Raw genomic sequence first — 21,046 nt, forward strand, 5'->3', positions numbered from 1 at the left:
GCTATGGTCACTTTATCCCAGCAAATCTAATCTCATCTTCCCACCTGACTTTCCACTAACCTCAGCCATGTTTTCCTTCCCTTGCCAAACAAGTTTCCTAGCAACCCTTTCACCAACATGAAACTGAAAGCCATGGCATGTACACTAAATGAGCTTTTCTGGACAAGCCCACCTGCAGTTGCTCCAGCTCTTTGATTGTGGCATCAGCGGCTGCTTTCAGCTCTTCGAGTTGACGTCTGTGCTTGAGTTCCTGACGCTGGTGTTCAGCTTTGTACCGCTTCTTCTCTGCTTCCTGGAACTGGTGGCGCCAGAAAATTGTGATTACTAACAAGGCCTCTTAAAACAGCACCAACGTGAATAAAAAAAACCATAGCACATTTAATGTAAACACAGCTGCTGCATAATCTTATGGCACCATTGAGCCTCGCTGCCACAGCAAAGTCTGAGCATTTCAATGGGAGGAGGGGGGCTCATGTAGGTACTTTCCACTGACCTTATGGCATGTCAACAAGTGCAAACGAGCATCACGCAGGCAATATAAGACAAACGTGCACACTGCTCCAATTCAATGCTAAGCATGCTACGATTGTTTGGTTTGGTTTATGGGGTTTTAACGCACCAAAGCGACTCTAGCTATGAGACACCGTAGTGGAGGGCTCTGAAAATTTCGACCACCTAGGGTTTGCACTGACATCAAACAGCCCACAGGCACCTAGCTTTCCGCCTCTATCAAAAAGCGGGCCGGCATTCAATCCCCGCATTCTTGGTCATTGTAGTCGAGCACCCTAACCACTGCACCACCATGGTGAAGCGCTACTTAAAAAAGTCACGCCAATTTAGAGCTGTGAAACCCTTTGCTTCCACAGCACTGAATTTTGCAATTTCCTGCAAACAGTACCATCTGAACTGGTGCCACAGTTACTTAAAGAAAACATTTTCTGCATCCAGGACGCTCAAATGAAAAAGCTTAATGTATGCCACAGCATTCTCTTTCGACAAGCAAGGTACTGAAAAATGTACCTTCCGCAGTCGATCCTTGTCTTCATCGGGAGAGTCAGGGCCCCCATGCAGGCTGATGCGCAGGCTCTCCTTGAACATCAGCTCGCGTGTCTTCATTTCTGAGCGGATGCGCTTGGGCAGCTGACGGCGCTCCAAGGCCTGCCGTTTCAGCAGCTCATCCTCCCGCCGGAGGTTAAGCCGCTTGACCTGCTCAAGCTCTTTCTCATGTCGAATGAGCATCTGGTGCCGCTGGAGGAAAAAGCCGTCCTTGAGCTGCTTCTTTGCCAGCTGGTGCTTTTCGTGCAAGTGCCGCTCCTCCAGTTCCCACAAGGCAGCCTCCCGTGCTGCATAAATACACCAGTTGTCAAATGCAGGTAAATATCTCACATCCACTTACAACTTTCCATGAATGACTGCAAGTCAGTTCAGTTCAGTTCAGTCGTTCAGTCGTGTCCGACTCTTCGTGACCCTATTGACCATGTCACGCCACGCTTTCCGGTCTCTCACTATCTTCCTAACATCACATAACTTAGTCTGCAGTGCCTCGAGGATGCCATCTAACCATCGCGTTCGCTGCCTACCCCTTCTCCGGCGACCCTCAACCTTTCCCAACATCAAATCTTTCTCCAGCGACTCTCTCTTGTGACTGCAAGTACACGCAGGAAAAAGAAAAGCAGCAATTATGTTATGTCATGCAATGCTCAAAATTTGGCGAGAATCATCTGCACTTGCACATTTTATCAATTTGTGCCTTCGTCTGACGTTTCGATTATGGCTATACAACCATGACTTTTTAACTTCCTCACACTGCACCATCTCTCTCCCTACCACTATGCTTTCCCACACTCATGCCTACATCTCCCTTGCGAGCTTCTATTAGTACCCACTTTCCTCCAGACATATCACACGTTTCTGAGGGAAATTGCATGACAAGATGCCTTTTAAGTAGGGGGTGTGTGAATATTGAAATTTTTTTTTTTACAAACTGAACACGAGAAAAAAAAAAAAGCCTTCGAATATCGAATCAAATATCTGATCAGCAAAGAGGGGGGGACTAAAGAATAAAAAAACTGCAAACAGTCTTTGTCTTGTTTATTCCAGGATTTGCACGGTACTTGCAAATAATATTAAACCAGAATTGCAAACAAGTTAAGTACCCTAGTGAAAACTCCAGAACAAGTTTTATACGATTCTTGGGCAGAGCTGTTATATCGCCGCGAAATACAGTGAGAACTATCCTTAATTCTGCCTGCAAGGGGCCAGAAAAAAATGTCTGATTTACCGAAACCTTGAATTATCGAATGGGACAGAAGAAACACAAAAATCATTTGCATCACAGCAATTTAACCTGATGAGCACCTGCATGATAGATGTATGTATTCAAGATAAAACCAAGTGAGAACGACGTTTTTTCCCCCCTGGTTTTGTCAAGTGAATTGCTTCGTGCATTTTGCATGCACTATCGGGAAGGGTCCCCTCACAAAATGGCCCGGTTGCATTTTGACGATGCGTCACTGCACAGTCACTGCACTGTGGCGAAGCACGCAGTGTGGTGAAATTTTCAGTGCATTAGTAATTTTGTAATATCTGAAAATTACGAATAAATATTTTCAAATATGAATTGAATAACAAACCTATTCCATTCGTATAAAATATTTCGAATATTCGTACACTTTATTGTGCAAAAGAATACAGAAACATTATTTACGGCAGACGTCAGTTTCATAGCGCGTTTTAAGAACGTTCAGCTTGTAACCACATTGTTTAGATATGAAGTGGGGCGAAAATTCTTGTTCATTCTTGTGAGACCAGAGTAAATTCAGAAAAAAGCTGCAATTTTGCACCTAATTGGCGGTGTGCTAGTGTTTTCAAACAAAGGTTCTCTTCAACTAATGTTTGAGGGACGCTCCAGCTTTGCTTAAGAATAGATGCAATAGCACCTTTAACACTGCCTGTTCATTCCACGAATTTCCTTTCTGTCCATTAGCATACTGTCGTATGGCAAAGCATATACTAAGCGCACCTTTTATACGACTTGGAATCATCTGTACTGCGACATAGCAGTAAGATGGCGGGTTCTTCTATGAATGCCGCATGCAGACCTGCCAACCCCACAGTGCTAAATCTACTATAGAGGATAAGATTCGGTGAAAAATACTCAAATGTTTTTATTACTCAAAATACCTTTTGAAGGATGGAAAACAGAGCTGCCTAAAATAGAGTTCCGAAAAGTCACGTAAACATAACTTCAAAAATTCGTATTTGAAGTGAAACGTTTGGAAAGTACTGAGGAGGTTACTGCTTTTGCCTTCTGCAACAGATTCCTTGCATTTGACAGTTAACAGTTGTTCTAGGCTCTTTTTTGACATGGAGGAGCAAAACCTGGTGCACGTCTTCTTGACTTTGCAAAACACCCTTTCACACTCTGCGTTACTGCGTGGGAGAGTCAGAATGCTTAACATAACTTTTGAGAGCTTATCATACTTGAAAGTATGCTCAATGCTGAAGGCTGGCAACAGCGTGCCCTGCTCGTCTACGCACTCCTGAATGGTTACTTCTACTCGATCAGAAAAGCTGTGAAGAGACACTCAGCTTGAATAGTGGCTGGGTCCACTTCAGAATTAAAATACCCATTACTCTTCTCGTTGGTGTCAACGATACTCGCCGAATCCTTACTCTTCTTTGTACCGAGATGGAGCAGAATTTCCAGACGACCAGCATGCGCAATATTCACATCAAGCGGCAGGAGGAGTAGAAAGCGCACCTTTCGCCTTTGCTATATTTTTGTATGCACAAAAAATCCGTTGAATATTTGGGCATGAACACTTGAAAGTACTTCTTGTAAACGTCTCACAATTGCACCAGCAGAAACTATGCTGCAAACACACTAGGCCTAACCAACAGCTTAACAGCCTCGGCTAGTCGAAAAGTGAACAATTGCGATGATGATGTCTCCGTACTTTATTGAACAGGCATGATCTGAGTGGAGTAGAGAAGCCGACAAGTGATGTGGCAAACAAATAAGTTGCGCCGTGAAGTACATAGCCCGCCACGAGACGGCGCATGCGGCACAAAACCAGCTGGGCTCACACTTTCGCATGTCTACTCGGTCTAACCCTGCTACCTATGTTTAGTCAACACACAAATCAAGAAAAATCGTAAAATGAGAGTGGGCACTACGATACTCGTAAGAAAGCACTGAAAATCGAGCATTTTACACTAAAATCGTAAAACTTGGCAGGTATACGCATGCTGGCGTTAATCTTTGCGCTACAATAACAGAGAACAACGCTGATACAGGCCTTTCTGCAACACAGGGCTCTTACCCCCGTGTAATACTGCTACAGAAGGTATAATTACCAGGACTAACCTGGCAGCATGATTTTGGAAGCACCCCAGCTTTTCTATTAGATAGAGCTACGTGGGTTCCATACTGCGCAAACGTACTACAGTACTGGTAGAACATTGTTATGTAAAGCAGTTGTTTTACTTTTGAGGGGAGGGAGCGGCTTTATAACAAATGATGTCTAAAAACGAGGTTTAGCATTTAGTATTCTAGATGGCTTTAAGGTTAAATATTCAACAAGTCTGTTCAGTGCTAAGTTTTCTGAAAAATAAGACCCCGAGACATTTGTATGTGTAACCTCCTCAGAAAGCAGTTGGTGCAAATTATAGACTGACCTCACAGGAGAATGTTTACAGGTGAATGACACAAGTTGATGTTTAGCACTGTTCAAAGACCACTTAGTGCACCAATCAAATTTTGTTTAAATCATTCTGAAAACTGCTACATTCCTGTAAATAACACAGCCACCCACATATAATCTCACTGTGCATCCAATATCTTGCACAACGTCATTTATAAAAAAATAAAAGCAACAAAGGCCCAACAACAGACCCTTGGGGCATGGCAGAGGTTATAGCGACATGCTTGGTTTGGTTTAAGAGCTCAACATTAAAAGCAACTCAGGCTGTGAGAGACGCTGTAAAGTAGGGCTCTGGAAATTTCGACCATCTGGGTTTTAATGGGCACTGACATCACAGAGCACACGGGTGCCTTGATTTCCGCCTCAATCAAAAAGCAGCTGGGATTTGATCCCACATCCTTGGGTACAACAGTCGAGCGCACTAACCACTGCCCCACCGCAGCGGGGCTTACAGTGAAATGCATTGATTTAGTTCCATTTATCTGAAGGTATAACTTTCAGGCCGTGCAAACCACCGACTCACCATCTTTCTTTTTTTTGTGTTTCGAGCTTCTCGATTGTGAAAGCAGCCCTGCTGTGTGGTCCGTTATGCGCTCCTGCCATTCTTGATGCGAGCAGTTGCCCACACACTCACGCCCGTATCCCTGCTTGTAGTTTGGAAGTTTTTCTTCATGTAGCACTGATATATGTGCTCTAGTTGATGTTTTGCATATAGGTGGCCAGTTCTACGCTAATTTCAGTCATAATAAATATCACAGAAGTGATCATGCTTGCCTTTACTTTAGTTCATGAACAGGCAGTTTGTGAGCAATAGCACTGCATCTGCAGAGAGGGGAAGAAACTCTACAACTTAAAATGTCTTCTACAAGTGAGGTTTTTGATCAAATTCAAAAAGAACTTGCCCTTTCTTATTATAGAATTCCTTCTATACCCAGTGTAATATGTGAGAAAGGAGATGGCTGCACAGTATGAAAAGGCACTGAACAAGGGTTGACGGGGTGGAGCCTCAGTCTTGTCGCCATCCCAGACGAAGACAAGTTCCCTTGTCGAAACGTTGGCTTGCAAACTAAGGCTCCCCCTTGTTCAGTGCTCTTTCATTCTGTACCCAGCGTCTCTCAAAAATGAGCCCACTTAATAAGAGAAAAAAATATTTCGTATGCCTAGCTGTCAGTTCCTAGCTACGTCCTGTGTGTGTGTCATCAGTCTCCTAGAAACTAGGAAAAAAATGTCAGGGCTGGGCAAGATCCTTTAAAAAAGTATCTTTGATACCGATACTCGATACCCTGAAAAATTGTATTTTCGATGCCGATACAAGATACAGAATCGAAATCGAGTTTCGATACAGATACTCGGTACTGTATCGCCGATACTTCACTGAAACCCCAACATAATAAAGGCGGTAATACGATTAGCGACATCAGGAAATTGTACCATGCTTTCTGGAATCTTTAGAGCACTCCTATAGCATAGTTTTTCTGAAAAGACTTGGACGAATACGCCAGCTCAGAGTTATTGAAGCTCCACTGTTTGGGCAGCTGTCCTTGTCAGAACTTCGCATAGAATTGAAGCCATGGTTGCAATGAAGCGATTGCTTCCACAAGCAACCTAGCGAAATATTTCTTTAAATTATTGCTGTTCATGCAAACAGACCTGTGAGCACTTGGTTATGCACACACATACATCTGAATTTGTTTTCTGTTTATTCTGTTGGTTTTCATTTCATACTACACGTTGCTTACCCGGTGACCCCTGCATAAATTTCTCTGTGCTAAAATGTGCAACCTGCTTGTTTTTGGGGAACTGAGCAGTTATACTGCCATCAGTGCGATAAACTATTGAAGAAGCTAGAGGGAAAACTAGAAAAATAAAATGGCTGACCGTTATGTAGTCCAAGAATAGAGCGATGTGGGCATGCTAAAAGTGGCGCAAATGAGAAAAGCATCTCTACATACGCACATGAGCACACTGCAGTGTTGTATTACATAAAGATGCCTTTTATCAGCGTGTAAGAGTGAACCACAGCCGCGCTGACTCAAGCATCCTGGAGGTAGTTAGGAAGCTCAAGGTTCATTAGCGTCGCTGGAGAACTACGGCTCTGCTATGGTTTGGTTCCGATGCGAAGCAGGCTAGTCCCGGCAACACCCGGCAAGTGACGCGCATGCTGCCACGTCACTGCATAACATGCATGCGTGGTGTTAGTGCAGCACACTTTCAAGGCGTACGCTTTACTTGCCCTATCAGTGGCAGAAGCAGAAAGTATGAGCAGAAGGTATCAGGTGATTTTGTATAAAAACTGTGATATTGTGTAGCGTTCAAGGCGGTGTCTTATCATTTCACTCCACCTTAACATCCATTCAAGTCAATTACACATGTGCGTACCTCCAAATGTATCCTGTTAATTTAAGCATCGGTACCCACAGAGAAGCAAGACAGGCACTGTGCCTTTCTTTTCCCCAAGAACCACATTAACTAAATTACTTGACACTTTTCCAAGCTCTGTGCCACTTTCTCAATGCTAAAAAGCTGAGCAAAACCATGCCAAACCATGTCAAACAGTGCTTTCGCAAGCCTCAATCAGTTTTGGCAGAGTTAAATGCTCACTAATTTTACTTCTAGGTTGCAGATAACCTTATTCATTGACACATTTTATTGAACAAATTATTTTTACATCACTATTTTATGTGTCCACCGATCTTAGTCCTTGCCTGTGTGCGCTGATTATTTCCAAAAATGTATCTATATATCAAACTATTTTGAAATTCCTCCCAAGTTTGGTACAGTAAAAGCTTGTTCATTCGAACTTCACAGGACCAGAAAAAAGCTTGAACTATTGAATGGCCCTAAGAAAACTGACAAGAACCACTTGCATTATGGTAAATTTATCTGATGAAAGATTGATTCAGTATTGATTGCCTGCTTTTTTCATGACTATTTTTTGCATTCATATCAACGCTTTGCACAGATAGTGCTGGGAGTAACAAAGGAGTTCAAAAATAGAAAGGCGTCCTTCACGGTGCAATGCGGTAATAGCAGTGGCCCCTCACAAGCAGTCTGCATAGCAGAGAAGACTTCATCCCTTGACATTCATTCTTTGAACAGTGGAAAAACCATGCGGAATGTCTAGTACTTCCAATGGTCTCCCAAAATGCCACCGTCGCAGAAAGCGAAACCAAAACTAAATAGTCGGCCTATTATTAGAGAGGAGGCCGTGTGGCTCGTCACATTTGTCGTAGTGCACACGTGAGAGGCGCGTGGTCAATTCTGCAGCATGTGACTCAGGTTTGAGGAGTGCTATTTTGATGACTGTTCACAGTGCTACTCGTACCTGGACACAGTCCAACTGGTGTGAGACCCTTAGTGCCCATCCGATGCCTTAGCCCTACATGACCATGCCGACAGCAAGACTTAACCATATTCCAAATTAATAGTGGTCAAATTAACGAGCATTTAGGTGCAAAACTCAGAGGTGATGTTGAAGAGAAAGCAGGCCACCAATCCCTATCCTCCGGCGCCAGCAGCCGCAGTGCCGGTCATGGTGCCGGCTGGCCTTTACCCTTCTTTTATGGCTTTACTGGCTTTATCTTCTCTCGCCATTTTCTCATTATAGAAGCATGCGGCCTCATAACTATGCCACCCTATTGTGAGGGCATTTTTTTGGCCTTGTGCTATGTGTCAGGCCCCCCAGACACGACGGCACATAGTTCAAATTATCTGCGGCAGAACTCACTGCGTTCAAATTAACGAGCTTTCGATAGACATCTATGAAGCTTGGTCGGATCAAGCAGAGTGGTTTGAATTATAAGGTTTGAATTAATGAGATTTCACTATGTCCAGGACTGAGAAGAAATGAACAAGCTTCCCGTGCCTTTTTGCATCTTGCCCGATGACTGAATGCCCTACAGACATGCAGACAGTAGGCCTTTGCACACTGCTTACCTACATTCAATAAAGGAAAGAACCTGCAGACATGCAGAATGAATAAAGGAAAGAAAAACAGGACATTAACCTCGTAGTAATTGCTGCTTCTGCTGCAAGAACTGCTTCTCAAGGAGTGCAATCTTCTCCCGATGACTGTCACTCAAGCGTTTCATGGACAGCTCGTGCTGTTCATTTAGCTTCTCCACAAAAAGCCTTTCCTGGAAGGACAAATACATTGGGTTAGGATAATACATACATTGTGAATATTGAAACATAATTAGCAAAAAGTTACCTTTTCTGCCTGATCCAAATCCATTTTTTCTTTTCGAACCCTAAACATGTCCTTTCGCTTTTCTTTTGGCATCAGCTCAACTTCTTGCTTCAAAAGCTTTGCCTCGTTTTTCAAACTTTCCCTGAATGCTTTCAGCTCTCTCTCCTGTAACAAAACCAAATCAAAGCATAAAAAACACGCACCCGTATGCACATACGTGTGCCGTTATGTGGCTGCTGCTCAGAACGTGTTTGTGCACTCCTCATGACTGCTGCATTTCATTGGATGCAAAATGAATCCTAGATATTTGCAAGATCTCCTCTCAGTGGAAAGAACAAGCTTGTTTTGGGTGGCCTCAATTGAACTGACTAGATTTCCAACCGCAGTGCATGCATTTTTGAAAAACTTGGAGAATAACATCACCACAAAAGTGCCCGAGTTCAAACTGTTCTTAACTGGAGCCTGAAATGGCCCTCCTTCAGAACCCAACAGACTGCGCTCCTAGCATCTTCTGCATCTAGTGATGAAAGTTGGCCCTGCTTTGGTTAGTGGTGTATGGACAGTGGAAAGCTGTGCAAAATGCCGGTATGATGAGCACATCACTATACTTGAACTGCTTTTTTGCTCTTACTCTCCACTTTAGTAAGCTTATAAGGGTAGAGAAGTTAAGCTTCAGCTGAGAATGATGTGCAGCACATTAGGGAATATAGAGAATATGGACCGCCATGCATAATGTGCAAACAAGAGGTAAAAAAATTTATAATAAATTTTGTTCTTCTTTCATGCTGTATTGGATTTAATGGCCAAATGATGACTGATGTAACAAACGATATGAGGCCACAATTTGCACAAAATTTTCAAACTGGAAAAGCATTGTTTCCGATAACCGTAACATATTTGCTACCACATGACACTAATTGATCAGTCTAGCGAGACTTAGTACTTTCCTTTCGTGTCCATGCTCTTCAAGAGCACAAACACAATCATTATTTGTTAAAATGAACACGCATGTCCAAAAATATCGGTACAGTTGGAAGTTCTTCATGACAAAGAAGCCCATAGAATACTGTTATTCATATTTCTAAGTTGCTGTTATGCAATGAACTGCAAACAACGTGTCCAGAAAATTCCTGACTGGAAGGGGTGACAAAAGAGGTTGCTACCACCTTGGCACAGCACAGCGTACTGCTGGCAAAATACAGTTCAAAGACAGAGCGGCAACTTCACATGCAATCTGCAAGACAAGGCCTGAAGGCAGAGCCGGCTGTAAAATGGAATCCAAAATGAGCCGTTCACAACGGGACTTTGCTGCCCTAAAAGCTACAATACGCACCAAAATCCTGTTGCAAACCAGAGGTGCGAAAACGAAACCATACTGTGAGATGCAACATGCATGTGGCGCTGCACAAGGTGAAGTGGGTTTGAGGTTTTTGCTTCTGTCATCTAGTTTTTCTTCACTCCCGAGGCATATAATACACAAGCTTTAAATTCTAATGGGCCAAAATTCTAGAGGATGATAGCAGCCGCCACAAACAGACCACATGAGTGCACACGGCAGCTGATTGTTCTGATATCCTCCCAAAAACCAGTCTCTACACACATGCACACCGTGGGTCATGATCGAAGATGACAGCTACACAGCTATACAGGTACTCATTTGCCTTTATCGCTCATATGCACTCGTAGACTGCGCAAACGGCCTGACATCACCATGTGCTGCACCTGGTTTCCTGACCCATGGTGGCCGAGAAAGCCGCACCAGCTTTCCAAAACGCACTGGTTTCATGCAAGATGCATTATTACATTGTGAGTGGTTTCTGGAGGGGGCGCATGTTTCGCGGCGCGTGCGTGCAATTACGGGTTCAAGGGTTGTTCTGCCATCTGCCGCAGGTTTTTATTTTTATTCTTTTGGTGTGTCTGCTACGACACGTCACGTTCAGGGGCTCGCGCCGTTGCCTCTCCAATAGGTCGACACGACGCAAACACTGCTTTCGCTCTCTCTTGCCGCGTCCTTGCTTGCGGCTAGCAGCAGCAAAGGAGGTTGTTTTAGCCTCTTTCCATCTCCCGCTGTCATCTTGATTTCACGTACCATTGATCTCCTTTGTGCGGGTCACCAAAAGCGCGCCCTCCGTGCGCGCAGTTACTTTCGGATGGCTGACCGTGCGGGACCTTCGCCTGCTGACTGGAGTAATGGCTCTTTTGATTATAAATATGAGTCGAGCTCGGATTCAGTCTCTCAAGAAGTATTGAGCAGTTTTTTTCTTATATTATCCTCATTTATCTAATTTATAATCAGGCTGATGATAATGAGCGTCACTGCCAGAAACGCTCGGCAGCGAAAGGGTTAATAAGTGTGAACGTGATTGACCCGGCAGAAGCAAAAATTCGGTCATTTGCCTATGATTTTACTGGCTGCCAGAAAACTAAAACCCAACAAAAGTACAAATTTACCTGCGCAATGGAGCTCACTCACATAATGACTCCCTCCCTAGCACACTTCTGTCATCGAGAATTTACTTTTTATTTAACAGTGCAAATAGTTTCGCGCCATCGCTGTAGCCGTCCGCAGTGCAATGATAACATCATGGGTGCAGTGAGGAGGGCTCCTGCGGCAAAAGGAGGGTGGAGAGGAGGTGACCAGCTAGGAGACTTTAGGAGAGCGCCAAGAAGCGGAGTGTCGGTGGCAATGGCTTCCTCAGTGCGTTACTGTGCGCTAGGCTGCGCCTGTGAATGCTTGAAAGCAGAGAGTTTATCATGTCTGCTTTATCTCACCCCGCTTGGATACCACTGCCCATTGCCACGGTTGTGATAACATCAAATGCATTTTGAATATATAAAATTTTGACTAGCAAAAAAGGCTGTGTAGTACCACACCCCTGAAACTAATGCCAACTTTTCTTTAAAAAAAAAGAAAAAAAAAAAAAAGGGGGGGGGGGGGGGGGGTCTACTCCACGCTACGCCTAGATTATTCTACTGCAGGAATGCATGCATGCTGGCCTATGTTCTGTTGGCTTATAAACAAAGTACAGATTGTGAGAAAAGTTAGTATTAATCCCATGAGTATTGCTGTGCTATCACGCAGGACAGCTAATAGTGGCATGTGATAACTGAAGTAACACATATAGTTCATGCTGGTTACATTGACTTATTGTGCATAGATATAATCAATACAAAATACACTTTTGGTAGTGGCTTGAAGTGGGTTATTAACAGTTGTGACCCCAAGTACTTTGCACATGAAGACTGGCAACCACTGCGAATTCTTAGCGTCGACATTAAAGTCGGCGTAGATGACGAAGGGAGCATCCGGTCTTTTTCCGTGGTTAGCGTTCTCGCTTGTTGCTTCCGAAGGCGGTCATGTTCTCGTCGAAATTTTTCTTGGTGATCGGCAGCAACACTCGCGGGAGGTTTCGCTGATGACGACGTCATTATATGAGCTCATACCGTCTTAGCAAAACAGGTGGCAGCTTACGAGTGGGAAATGCAAAAGGCAAAATCTTCGTTCATACATCAGTATACAGCTACATTTTTGGAGAATGTACAGAAATTTATGAATGTTGGTCGGGGCCTTTGAAACATTTTGTTCTATCGAAAAAATCATTCTTGTGGTTTTATTACAAGGCTCAATTGTATTGTCAACTGTTCATTATTCAACCTAAGACTCATGACGCCGTAAATGCGTGCTTGCTGTTCATACACTGCTATAGTTTGCTAAGCTATGCCAACTGGACGTGTAATAGAAGTTTTCCTTCAAACAGCAAAAGCAAAACCATCATATCAATACAGCATGCAAGAAATCTCGCACCAATTTCTGTATTCTTAATAGGGTCCATACCTGTTCCGCTCGAATCCGCCTGGAAGCATATTTTAAATCCAGGTCTTGTTGTTGTTCAGCTTTCTCCACTTGTTGCTTCTGAGTGCGATTCAATGCTTCCAAATCATTGTCGTAATCACGTAAAAGTGTCTGAAGAAATGAGAGCAACCACATTAGTTATGCCCAGGACCAGCACACTACCTATGGATTATATATAACCAATAGTATTTAAAGTGCTGCCAAATGAAAATTCCTGCGTATTGGAATACACAGCCCTATCTAAGCAGGCAGAACAATGGCTGCAGTTTTAGTTTCCGTGTGGCTCAATATCTTTTCTCCTTTTTTGTTGAAGAAATAACTATTAACAGGGGGCAGTCTCAAACGTTAATAAAAATAGTGCCGAGCTTGCATCAGGATGCGCTATGAATTTGGCACCACTTGTGTGATTCCTATGCTTTTACTGTGGATTGTTTTTTTTTTTTTTATGACAGTAGTAGTGAAGAGTCTGAAGACAAATACACAAGCCTTGATTTCAGCCTGTATGATGAATCACGCAAATATCATGCCTGGTACTTACTAGAAAAGCAGACATTCAATATTGGCTCACTCTTAAGCAGTTGCACATGCTCACTCTGTGTTCACCCAGTTTTACTTTCCTTTGCTAGGGTTTCAGCGACCAGCACCTAGGTTTTGAAGAACTGCTCCAACGGCAGATTTTCAATTTTGCTGGCAAACTAGATCACACTACGCCATCCTCCGCAAGATGTGCTGAAAAAACATGCCAGCCACAGTGAACCACAAGTTTGAAAATGCAAACACTGTAAGCTGTGCTATGAGCCTCGAAAGACTGGGCTGAAAGCATTTTTTTTTTTTTTACTCTTTAGTAATGTTACGAGACTGGCACACCTTCAAATTAGAGTTCAGCTTATAACACATTAGGTCACTGGTAATTTGGCTTCACTGTGCTTTGTTAGTACAGTTGGGAAGATGGGTGACCTGCAACCACCACCACAGGAACTGAATGGTGACGACTGCTTTTGAACAGTACTAAAAATGAAATCTACAGAAAACCGCACCAAATTTTCACACCATATAAGACTTTTATTGCAGTGTTTTATTTTGATTAGAAAGCCTTTCTTTAGTTTTTGGATTTTCATTCAAGTTTCTAGAGCGAGATTTTTTCCCGTGTCATGTTAAAAAAAAAAAAAAAAAAAGAACTAAATGTGTTTGAAAGACTAGACACCTAAAGAACTGCATTTTAGTATATGTTACAGAAGAATCATGCAACTATTTCATTTATTAAAAGAATTTTTTCTAACGCCTTCCAGAGCTTTACTCCATGTAACACACACAAATACATGCATACACGCGCACACAAACACGAACACACACACACACACACACACACACACAAACAAAAGAAACAGATATGCAAGCCATATTTTCAAAAGTATGAAAAGAGGCACTGTAGACGCTTATTCTTATATCCTTGCTTTCTTTTTTCATATTTGCATAATGCTAAAGGTAAAGATTATTTATGTGTATGGAAGAGCATTTAAATAGCTGAGTGCAGCTTATTTTACACCAAGGTTGAAGATCCTCCAGAATTGCCTGTGTTTTCAGTCCCAAAAGAGTTAAGATGAAGCTTTATCTTTGGCTATCATTTTTCAGCTGTTAAATCAATATCTATAAGAATTTAGAATAGTTATTATAAGTGCTCTGACTTAGGCCTTCAATATTATGTAGAAAAGAAAGAAAGCATATCAGGATAAAATGAAGTGCCCCTACCTCATAAATGCTACTTGTGCAAACCTTGTGTTGCCAAAATAGCAGTCACATGATCGCTATCAGCATGGCCACTTTCAATATCTCTCAAACTGATCTCCAAATAGCCCTGTTCTGTGCCAGCTGCAGCAGCTACTTCGAGATTACTTTCAATAAGTACCCAGGATTGACTATACAATGAAAAACTTTGGTCCACAGAAAGACTCCATAATATAAGTACAGTCAAACCTCGTTATAACGAAATCTCATTTTGCGCGGAAATTCGTTCGTTATATCCGATATTCATTGTAAAAGTACACACAAATTCCTACAAAAAAAAATTCTGTTCATAAACCCAAGTAAAGGCTACCCTAAAATGGAAAGCACAGAGCTGAAAAAAAAAAAAAAGCATTTTTTTCTTCTTTAAAGCGTGGTATAAGCACGCGAAACCTTACCTTTCATTTTGCACTGCCAAGCAAAAATGAGCACACAAATCGGGATTTAGGCCACCTAGAACTGATTTATTTAAAAAACGACATAATCTTCATTTGGCGGCACTTCACACTATTCGATAGAATAAATTTCTGAACGAAATCGACACTGTGCAGCGCTTTCCCAATGTAAGCTGATTTGGCCACAGGTAGGTTCTCAAGGTACCTTCTCAATTTCCTCGCCATATCGGCGGCCTCGGTGCTGCTGAGAGCTCGCTCTTCGCCTTCTTCTTCACTCTCATCGCTGCTCGTAGCATCATCTGTAGGAAGCAGCTGATCGACAATTTCTTGGTCGGTCAATTCGGGCGCCACAGCCAAGTTGTCATCGGCAGCAATAAAGTCCTCGAACGTAACATTCGGAACAGCCAGTTGACGCCATGTCGTCTCGTCGAAATTGTCCGCTTCACCTTCAGAATCGTGGGCGTCATTGGGCTGTCTCGCTGGTGGATGGGGCTAGGCCAGCATCAACAAAGTAATTTCTTATTGTCGACTGTGCCACTTTGTTCCATGCACCGTACAGCATGTCCAGCGTAGTTTTGAGGTTTATGGCCGTTGATATGCCCCTGTCTATGTCAAATACGAGCTGCGTAACCAATCGCTTTCGGTAGCAGCATTTTAGTGAGCGAATGATGCCCCTGTCTAATGGCTGCAGCACTGAGGTCGAGTTTGGCGGCAAAAAAAACTAGGCGGACCGCTTCAAGTGGTACAGACACCTTATGGGCAGAGCAGTTGTCCAATATAAGGAGCACTTTCCTGCGCTGCTCTGCCATGTCTTTGTCGAAGGCCTTCAGCCATGCTTCAAAGAGTGACGACGTCATCCACACCTTTTTGTTTGAGCGATAGTCCCGCTTGGACATTCCGAGCGTTGCGCAGGCACCTGGGGCGAGCAGATTTACCAATAACAGTTAGCCACCTTTTATCTGACCCATCCATGTTGACACAAACAACAACGGTGATGCGGTCTTTGCTTTTCTTGCCTCCTCGGCACAGTTCGGTCTTCGCAACGAGTGACCTTTCCGGGAGCAGCTTAAAAAAAAGTGCAGTCTCGTCCACGTTGTAGACATTGCGCATCTCGTAGCCATCCAGTTGCATGCGGAAGCTTTCTGCCCACTTCTCGCAGTTCTCTACATCGACGGCTGCTTCTTTGCCCGACAAGGTGTGGCAAACAATCTGGTGGCGGTCTTTAAATCGCTGCAGCCAGCCACTGCTTGCATAGAAGTCACCGTGGCCTAAGACGCAAGCGAGACTTCTTGCCTTCATTTGAAGCACGGCACCAGACACAGGCAGGTTGCGAGCTCTAACGTCCTTGAACCACGCGAACAAGGCATCTTCAACATTCTGGTGGTGACAATACCTGACGCGCTTCCTGTTGTTCTTCACGGCGCCTGCAGAGTGCACATTTTCTATCTTCTGCCTTGCGCTCAGTATGGTTGACAGAGTGCTAGGCGCAACGCCGAAGTCTGCGGCAATCTCTTTCTTCTTAACCCGCTGTCGACCGCCCTGAATATTTTTTTTTTTGTTTCAAGAGAAACTGCTTTGCGTTTCGGCGCCGCCATGCTGCAAGACGACGGCACGACCTCGAGGAAAGAGCACACGCGCGGGTCGGCAAAAAGTAGGGGCAGGGGCATGCGAGCGGTGGTTTGATCACGTGCAGGTCACAGGCCAGGCAGCCGTTGATGCTAGATTCACTCGCGGTCCCTAGATGGCGTGGTGTGCGAAAGCGCAGGTGATTCAAACACATTTTAGGTGGAGGCGACGCGGGCGGTGGTTCGATCACGTGCCGGTCACATGCCAGGCAGCCGTTGATGCTAGATTCATTCGCGGTCCCTAGATGGCGTGGCGTGCGAAAGCGCGGGTGATTCAAACACATTTTAGGTGGAGGCGATTGATAAATCCGAAATTTAGCGTTTTGAAAAAAATTTTTTTTTTGCTTCTTTGCGGATTTTGAGTCGTGTGAATACGAAATATGCTTCGTTATAACCAATTTAGTGTCAAATCTTCAGTTTTTCATTTCGTTATACAGATAGAACTCCCATAGAAATAAAGCACAGCCAACCAAACTTTGCTTTTACTTCGTTATATCCGATAATTCGCTGTATCCATGTTCGTTATAACGAGGTTCGACAGTAATCCATACTAACAAATGTTGTATTAATGAGGCACGACTGTATCTGCTTTCAATACACAGCGACAAAACTGTTAGAACCTTCCCATTTTGCATCTTTAGAAATTTTTACAAAAAAAGTTAGGACTCTCAATTGAAATTTTGGCTTAAAAAAGCGCGCAGATTTTGTGGCGAATCTGATCTGCATGAATGCAGTAATAGCCTGACGAAAGCATCGCAATGCCCGACATGTATTGGAATGGTGTGAGTATGTATCGAGTTCCTGCCTAATAAAAACAAACATGAAAAGGTGTGACCCAGTACCGTCAGCTCCTGGTCAAACTTCTTTTGCTGCTGCTCTCTAGCAAACTCCTCCTTCATGTCCAAGTCCTGGAACTGCTTGTTTTCCATCTTCTGGAGCATCTTTAGCTCCCTTAGCTCCTGCTTCCTAAAAAATTGAAAAATAAAACCAGAAAGTTAGCACATAAATGCCATTTAAAATGACATAAAAATGTAACGCATCAAAACTTCAAGGCTGTGTTTAAATGAAATGCCTCCAAATGTTTAAAAAAAATCAAAATAAATAATATTGCAGAGGTTTAACCCTACTCAAGCTTGTTTATAACAAGCAAAAGTGCTGTTATAGTTGGTTTTGCAAAGCCACTTCGATCTTGGTGCGTTTCCATGCGTGGTAAGTCTTGCGGTAAACTAACCAATAAGGCTTCCAGCTGCTCTGCTTCAGCAGCTTTTCTGGCATGGTTGCATTCTCTGCACTGAAAACTATCCGATCGAACCAAAACCTGAATACCATATACACTTGCGCAATGTACCCGCTGCAAATTTAATTCGCCGTCCACAGGGCAGACGTTGCCAGCATACCAAGATGCTGCGCGCGGATAACATCACGGTCGGTGAACTTGACTTGTTTGGCAGGCCAGCAGGCTGCCGAGAACCTGGCTGCACAAATGTATGCATAGCTGGCTGGCATGTCCACTATCACAAAATCCTCTAATCATGCAGTCATTAGAGGATTTTGTGATAGTGGACATGATGCAGTGATAATGGCAAACTCTCTTTAAAATTACCGCATGCTAAAAGCTGGTGTCATCGGCGGCGGCGGCGGCGCGCGCGCGCGCACACACACACACACACACACACACACACACACACACACACACACACACACACACACACACACACACACACACACACACACACACACACACACACACACACACACAGACACACACACACAGACACACACAAAAAAAAAAGATAACTGTGCCAATGTTTCACAATTTAGGCAACAGGCAGAGTAGCATATTTTGCATATTCTGAAAATTTTGCTGTATTTTTTCTACACTGCCATTTATGTCTCTTTTAAGCAAGCCTGCAAAGAAAGTTCTTTTTTCTTTCTTCAAGTTATGTTTATTGTACACACAAAACAATTTGTATGTACCTGACAGACAGTTTAAATAGCTACATATAAGCATAAGTTACAGCAGGATCCTGCAAATATATCGTTTATTAAGCTTTTTTTCCAAGACCCCTCAGAATTGCCCATCTTTCCTGTCTGTCACTATGCTGCACGACTTCACATTTCCAAGTTGGAAGCAACAGCATATACACAAAGAGCCTTTGTTCTTCACATCACTCTTTTTATCTTGTATGTTAAGCATGGTTATAACGAAATTGTAAAATGTCAGCAATTTTTCATTTCATCCAGGTCTTCGTTAAATGCATTTTCACGTGAAGGCTTGAATTAAGATAATGCAGAAAGGGAACCAGATTAAGAACTGAATGTCAGGGAAACTGTCTTGAAAACGTTTACAATACATCCTTGTTACTTGAAGTTATACAAGCGGAGAAACGTTTCGCGATCGCACTGAGGGCGTGCCATAACTGCGGCAGCAGCCACCGCCGTGGCTCACACGTGCTTAAGGGTGGGATGGAGAAAGGGGGGTGGTGGAGGAGTCAGAGACTGCCGGAAGCACCATGGCCAGGATAGGTGAGAATGCGTGAGGTTGCGCTGCCGCTGGGCAAGAAGACGCCTGCGTCTTTGAGCCTGTTTCAGCTCGCCCGCCACCTTTGCCCCAATAAACCAACTCTTTGCTTCACGTTGCTGGCACTTTGCTTGCCATGTTGCACACTGCTTGCCCCGTGTCTTTTTTAGTGCGAAAGCACTAATCCGGAGGTCTAGAGCTTAGCAAAACTGTCTAACACCATCTAACATTTGCGTGCCTGCAAACTAGCCGCGCTGCGCGGCATCGTTACAGTCTTTGGTCTCATCCGGGCAAGTACATCGGCTTCCAAGACACTACCCAATACAACTGATACCTCGAAGACAACTCGTATGCAAACACCATAGCACATGCTTTTGCCTGCTATAATCAGGTTTAAGAAAGGTTAAGCTGTCATTTTTTCTTTGTCCTGTTATCTTTCACTGTTTTTGAGCATGAACTATTGTAGTCTCACATTCGAAAAGCGAATGGAAATGAGACTTTTGTGCTTGCCACATAAATGTGCCACCAGCACTAAAATATGGTGTGTTATATCAAGTGCAGAACGCTGTTGCAAATGACATATGTCCCATGTCAGTTTGTGCTTTATCATCATGAAACTTGTGGTGTGCTGCCATGTTTATAGTACTAATTAAGCACTGGCTAAGAGACAGTTGGTGCTGAGAGTTTGTTATATCAAGGTCAATCGCTGCAACAGGTTTCTTATGTGGAAGTTTCAAATATGTGCTCTTCAATGAGGGGGCATTAGGAAATTGCAGAACCCCATAATATTGAGGAATTCGCTGCACTGAAATTCATTACATAGAGGTTTAACCGTGTGCATCATAATGAAAATATGCTTAGGCCTGCCTATGACTTCACAGTAGAGCATGTGAACAACTGCTGACAATATTTTCAAGTATTCGTGAATACTGACACTGAAAAATGTTAAAAAGCAGCTATGCACGTAAGGCATTACATCACAATAAGGGTGGAGGCTTCGTATTCGCACAAGTCATTGCTATTTACCTGAGAAAGTGGTAATCTTTGGCTTGTTTATCTTCATCAAGGTCACCATAGATGACTTTGCTGGTGGTAGTTGTCATGACAACACCATCAATTACAAACTTGCGTGTCCGCTTGAGTGTTTTTGGCCGCACTGCATTGTTCTGAGTCATAAGAGCTTTCTTGCGAATGGCGGGTACATTGTTAGCACTGCGTTCCTGCAAAAGCAAAAGCAAAAATAAAAATAAGACATTATTCTGCAGCTTAGCAAGACAAAGCAATTAAACTGGCATTACACGTCAAATCAAATCAAAGGTGATTGGTTGGTTTGGTTGGTTAGTGGGGTTTAACGCCCCAAAGCAACTCAGGCTATGAGAGACGCCGTAGTGGAGGACTCCGGAAATTTTGACCACCTGGGGTTCTTTAACGTGCACTGACATCGCACAACACACGGGCACCTTGCTTTTCGCCTCCATCGAAAAGCGGCCGCCGAGGCCAGGATTCGATCCCGCGCCCTTAGGAACAGTAGTCGAGTGCCGTAACCACTGCGCCACCCCGGCGGGGCAAAATCACAGGTGATGTGTTTTATACAACTTAAGTTTCTTGTGAAGATTTTGTGAAGAATTTTGTTGCACAGAATTTTCTGAAATGCATGCCAGTGGTTTGTCTCGACATCACAGAATGCAATAAGACTAAAATAATTACCTAGCCTATCACAGAACTTCAGCTACCTGATGTTGCCATTTCAGGAAATGGGAACAAAGGTTTGCATTAACGTTCCTGAAGTGTCAACGTCAAAATCTTCGAACTCAAATTCTATGATAGGCAGCATAATTATTTTACTCTTATTGCATTTCTAGACGTCAAGACAAACCACTGGCATGCATTTATGGAAAATCTGTGCACTGAAATTTTTTAAAAAGCTCTTCACAAAAAACAAATACCATATTACATAAATGCACAAAGTCTCATG

The 21,046-nt window shown here is 43.4% G+C and overlaps 1 protein-coding gene across 2 annotated transcripts in view; it reads right to left on the minus strand.

The window, feature by feature from the left end:
* The window catches only part of Slik (Sterile20-like kinase), a 79,265-nt gene that overhangs the window by 19,717 nt on the left and 38,502 nt on the right, over window positions 1-21,046 (minus strand). For both annotated transcript variants that reach the window (XM_084591220.1, XM_084591218.1), the window contains exons 13-19: window positions 20,098-20,291; window positions 17,393-17,516; window positions 12,731-12,859; window positions 8,917-9,060; window positions 8,713-8,842; window positions 1,021-1,343; window positions 173-298 (exon numbers count right to left, since the gene is read on the minus strand). In XM_084591220.1, coding sequence (XP_084447346.1) covers window positions 173-298; window positions 1,021-1,343; window positions 8,713-8,842; window positions 8,917-9,060; window positions 12,731-12,859; window positions 17,393-17,516; window positions 20,098-20,291 — 1,170 coding nt within the window. The remainder of the gene's footprint in view (window positions 1-172; window positions 299-1,020; window positions 1,344-8,712; window positions 8,843-8,916; window positions 9,061-12,730; window positions 12,860-17,392; window positions 17,517-20,097; window positions 20,292-21,046) is intronic.

The sequence above is a fragment of the Amblyomma maculatum genome, chromosome 1 (assembly GCF_055883805.1).
Source record: "Amblyomma maculatum isolate TAMU_Amacu chromosome 1, ASM5588380v1, whole genome shotgun sequence".
Classification (NCBI taxonomy): domain Eukaryota; kingdom Metazoa; phylum Arthropoda; class Arachnida; order Ixodida; family Ixodidae; genus Amblyomma; species Amblyomma maculatum.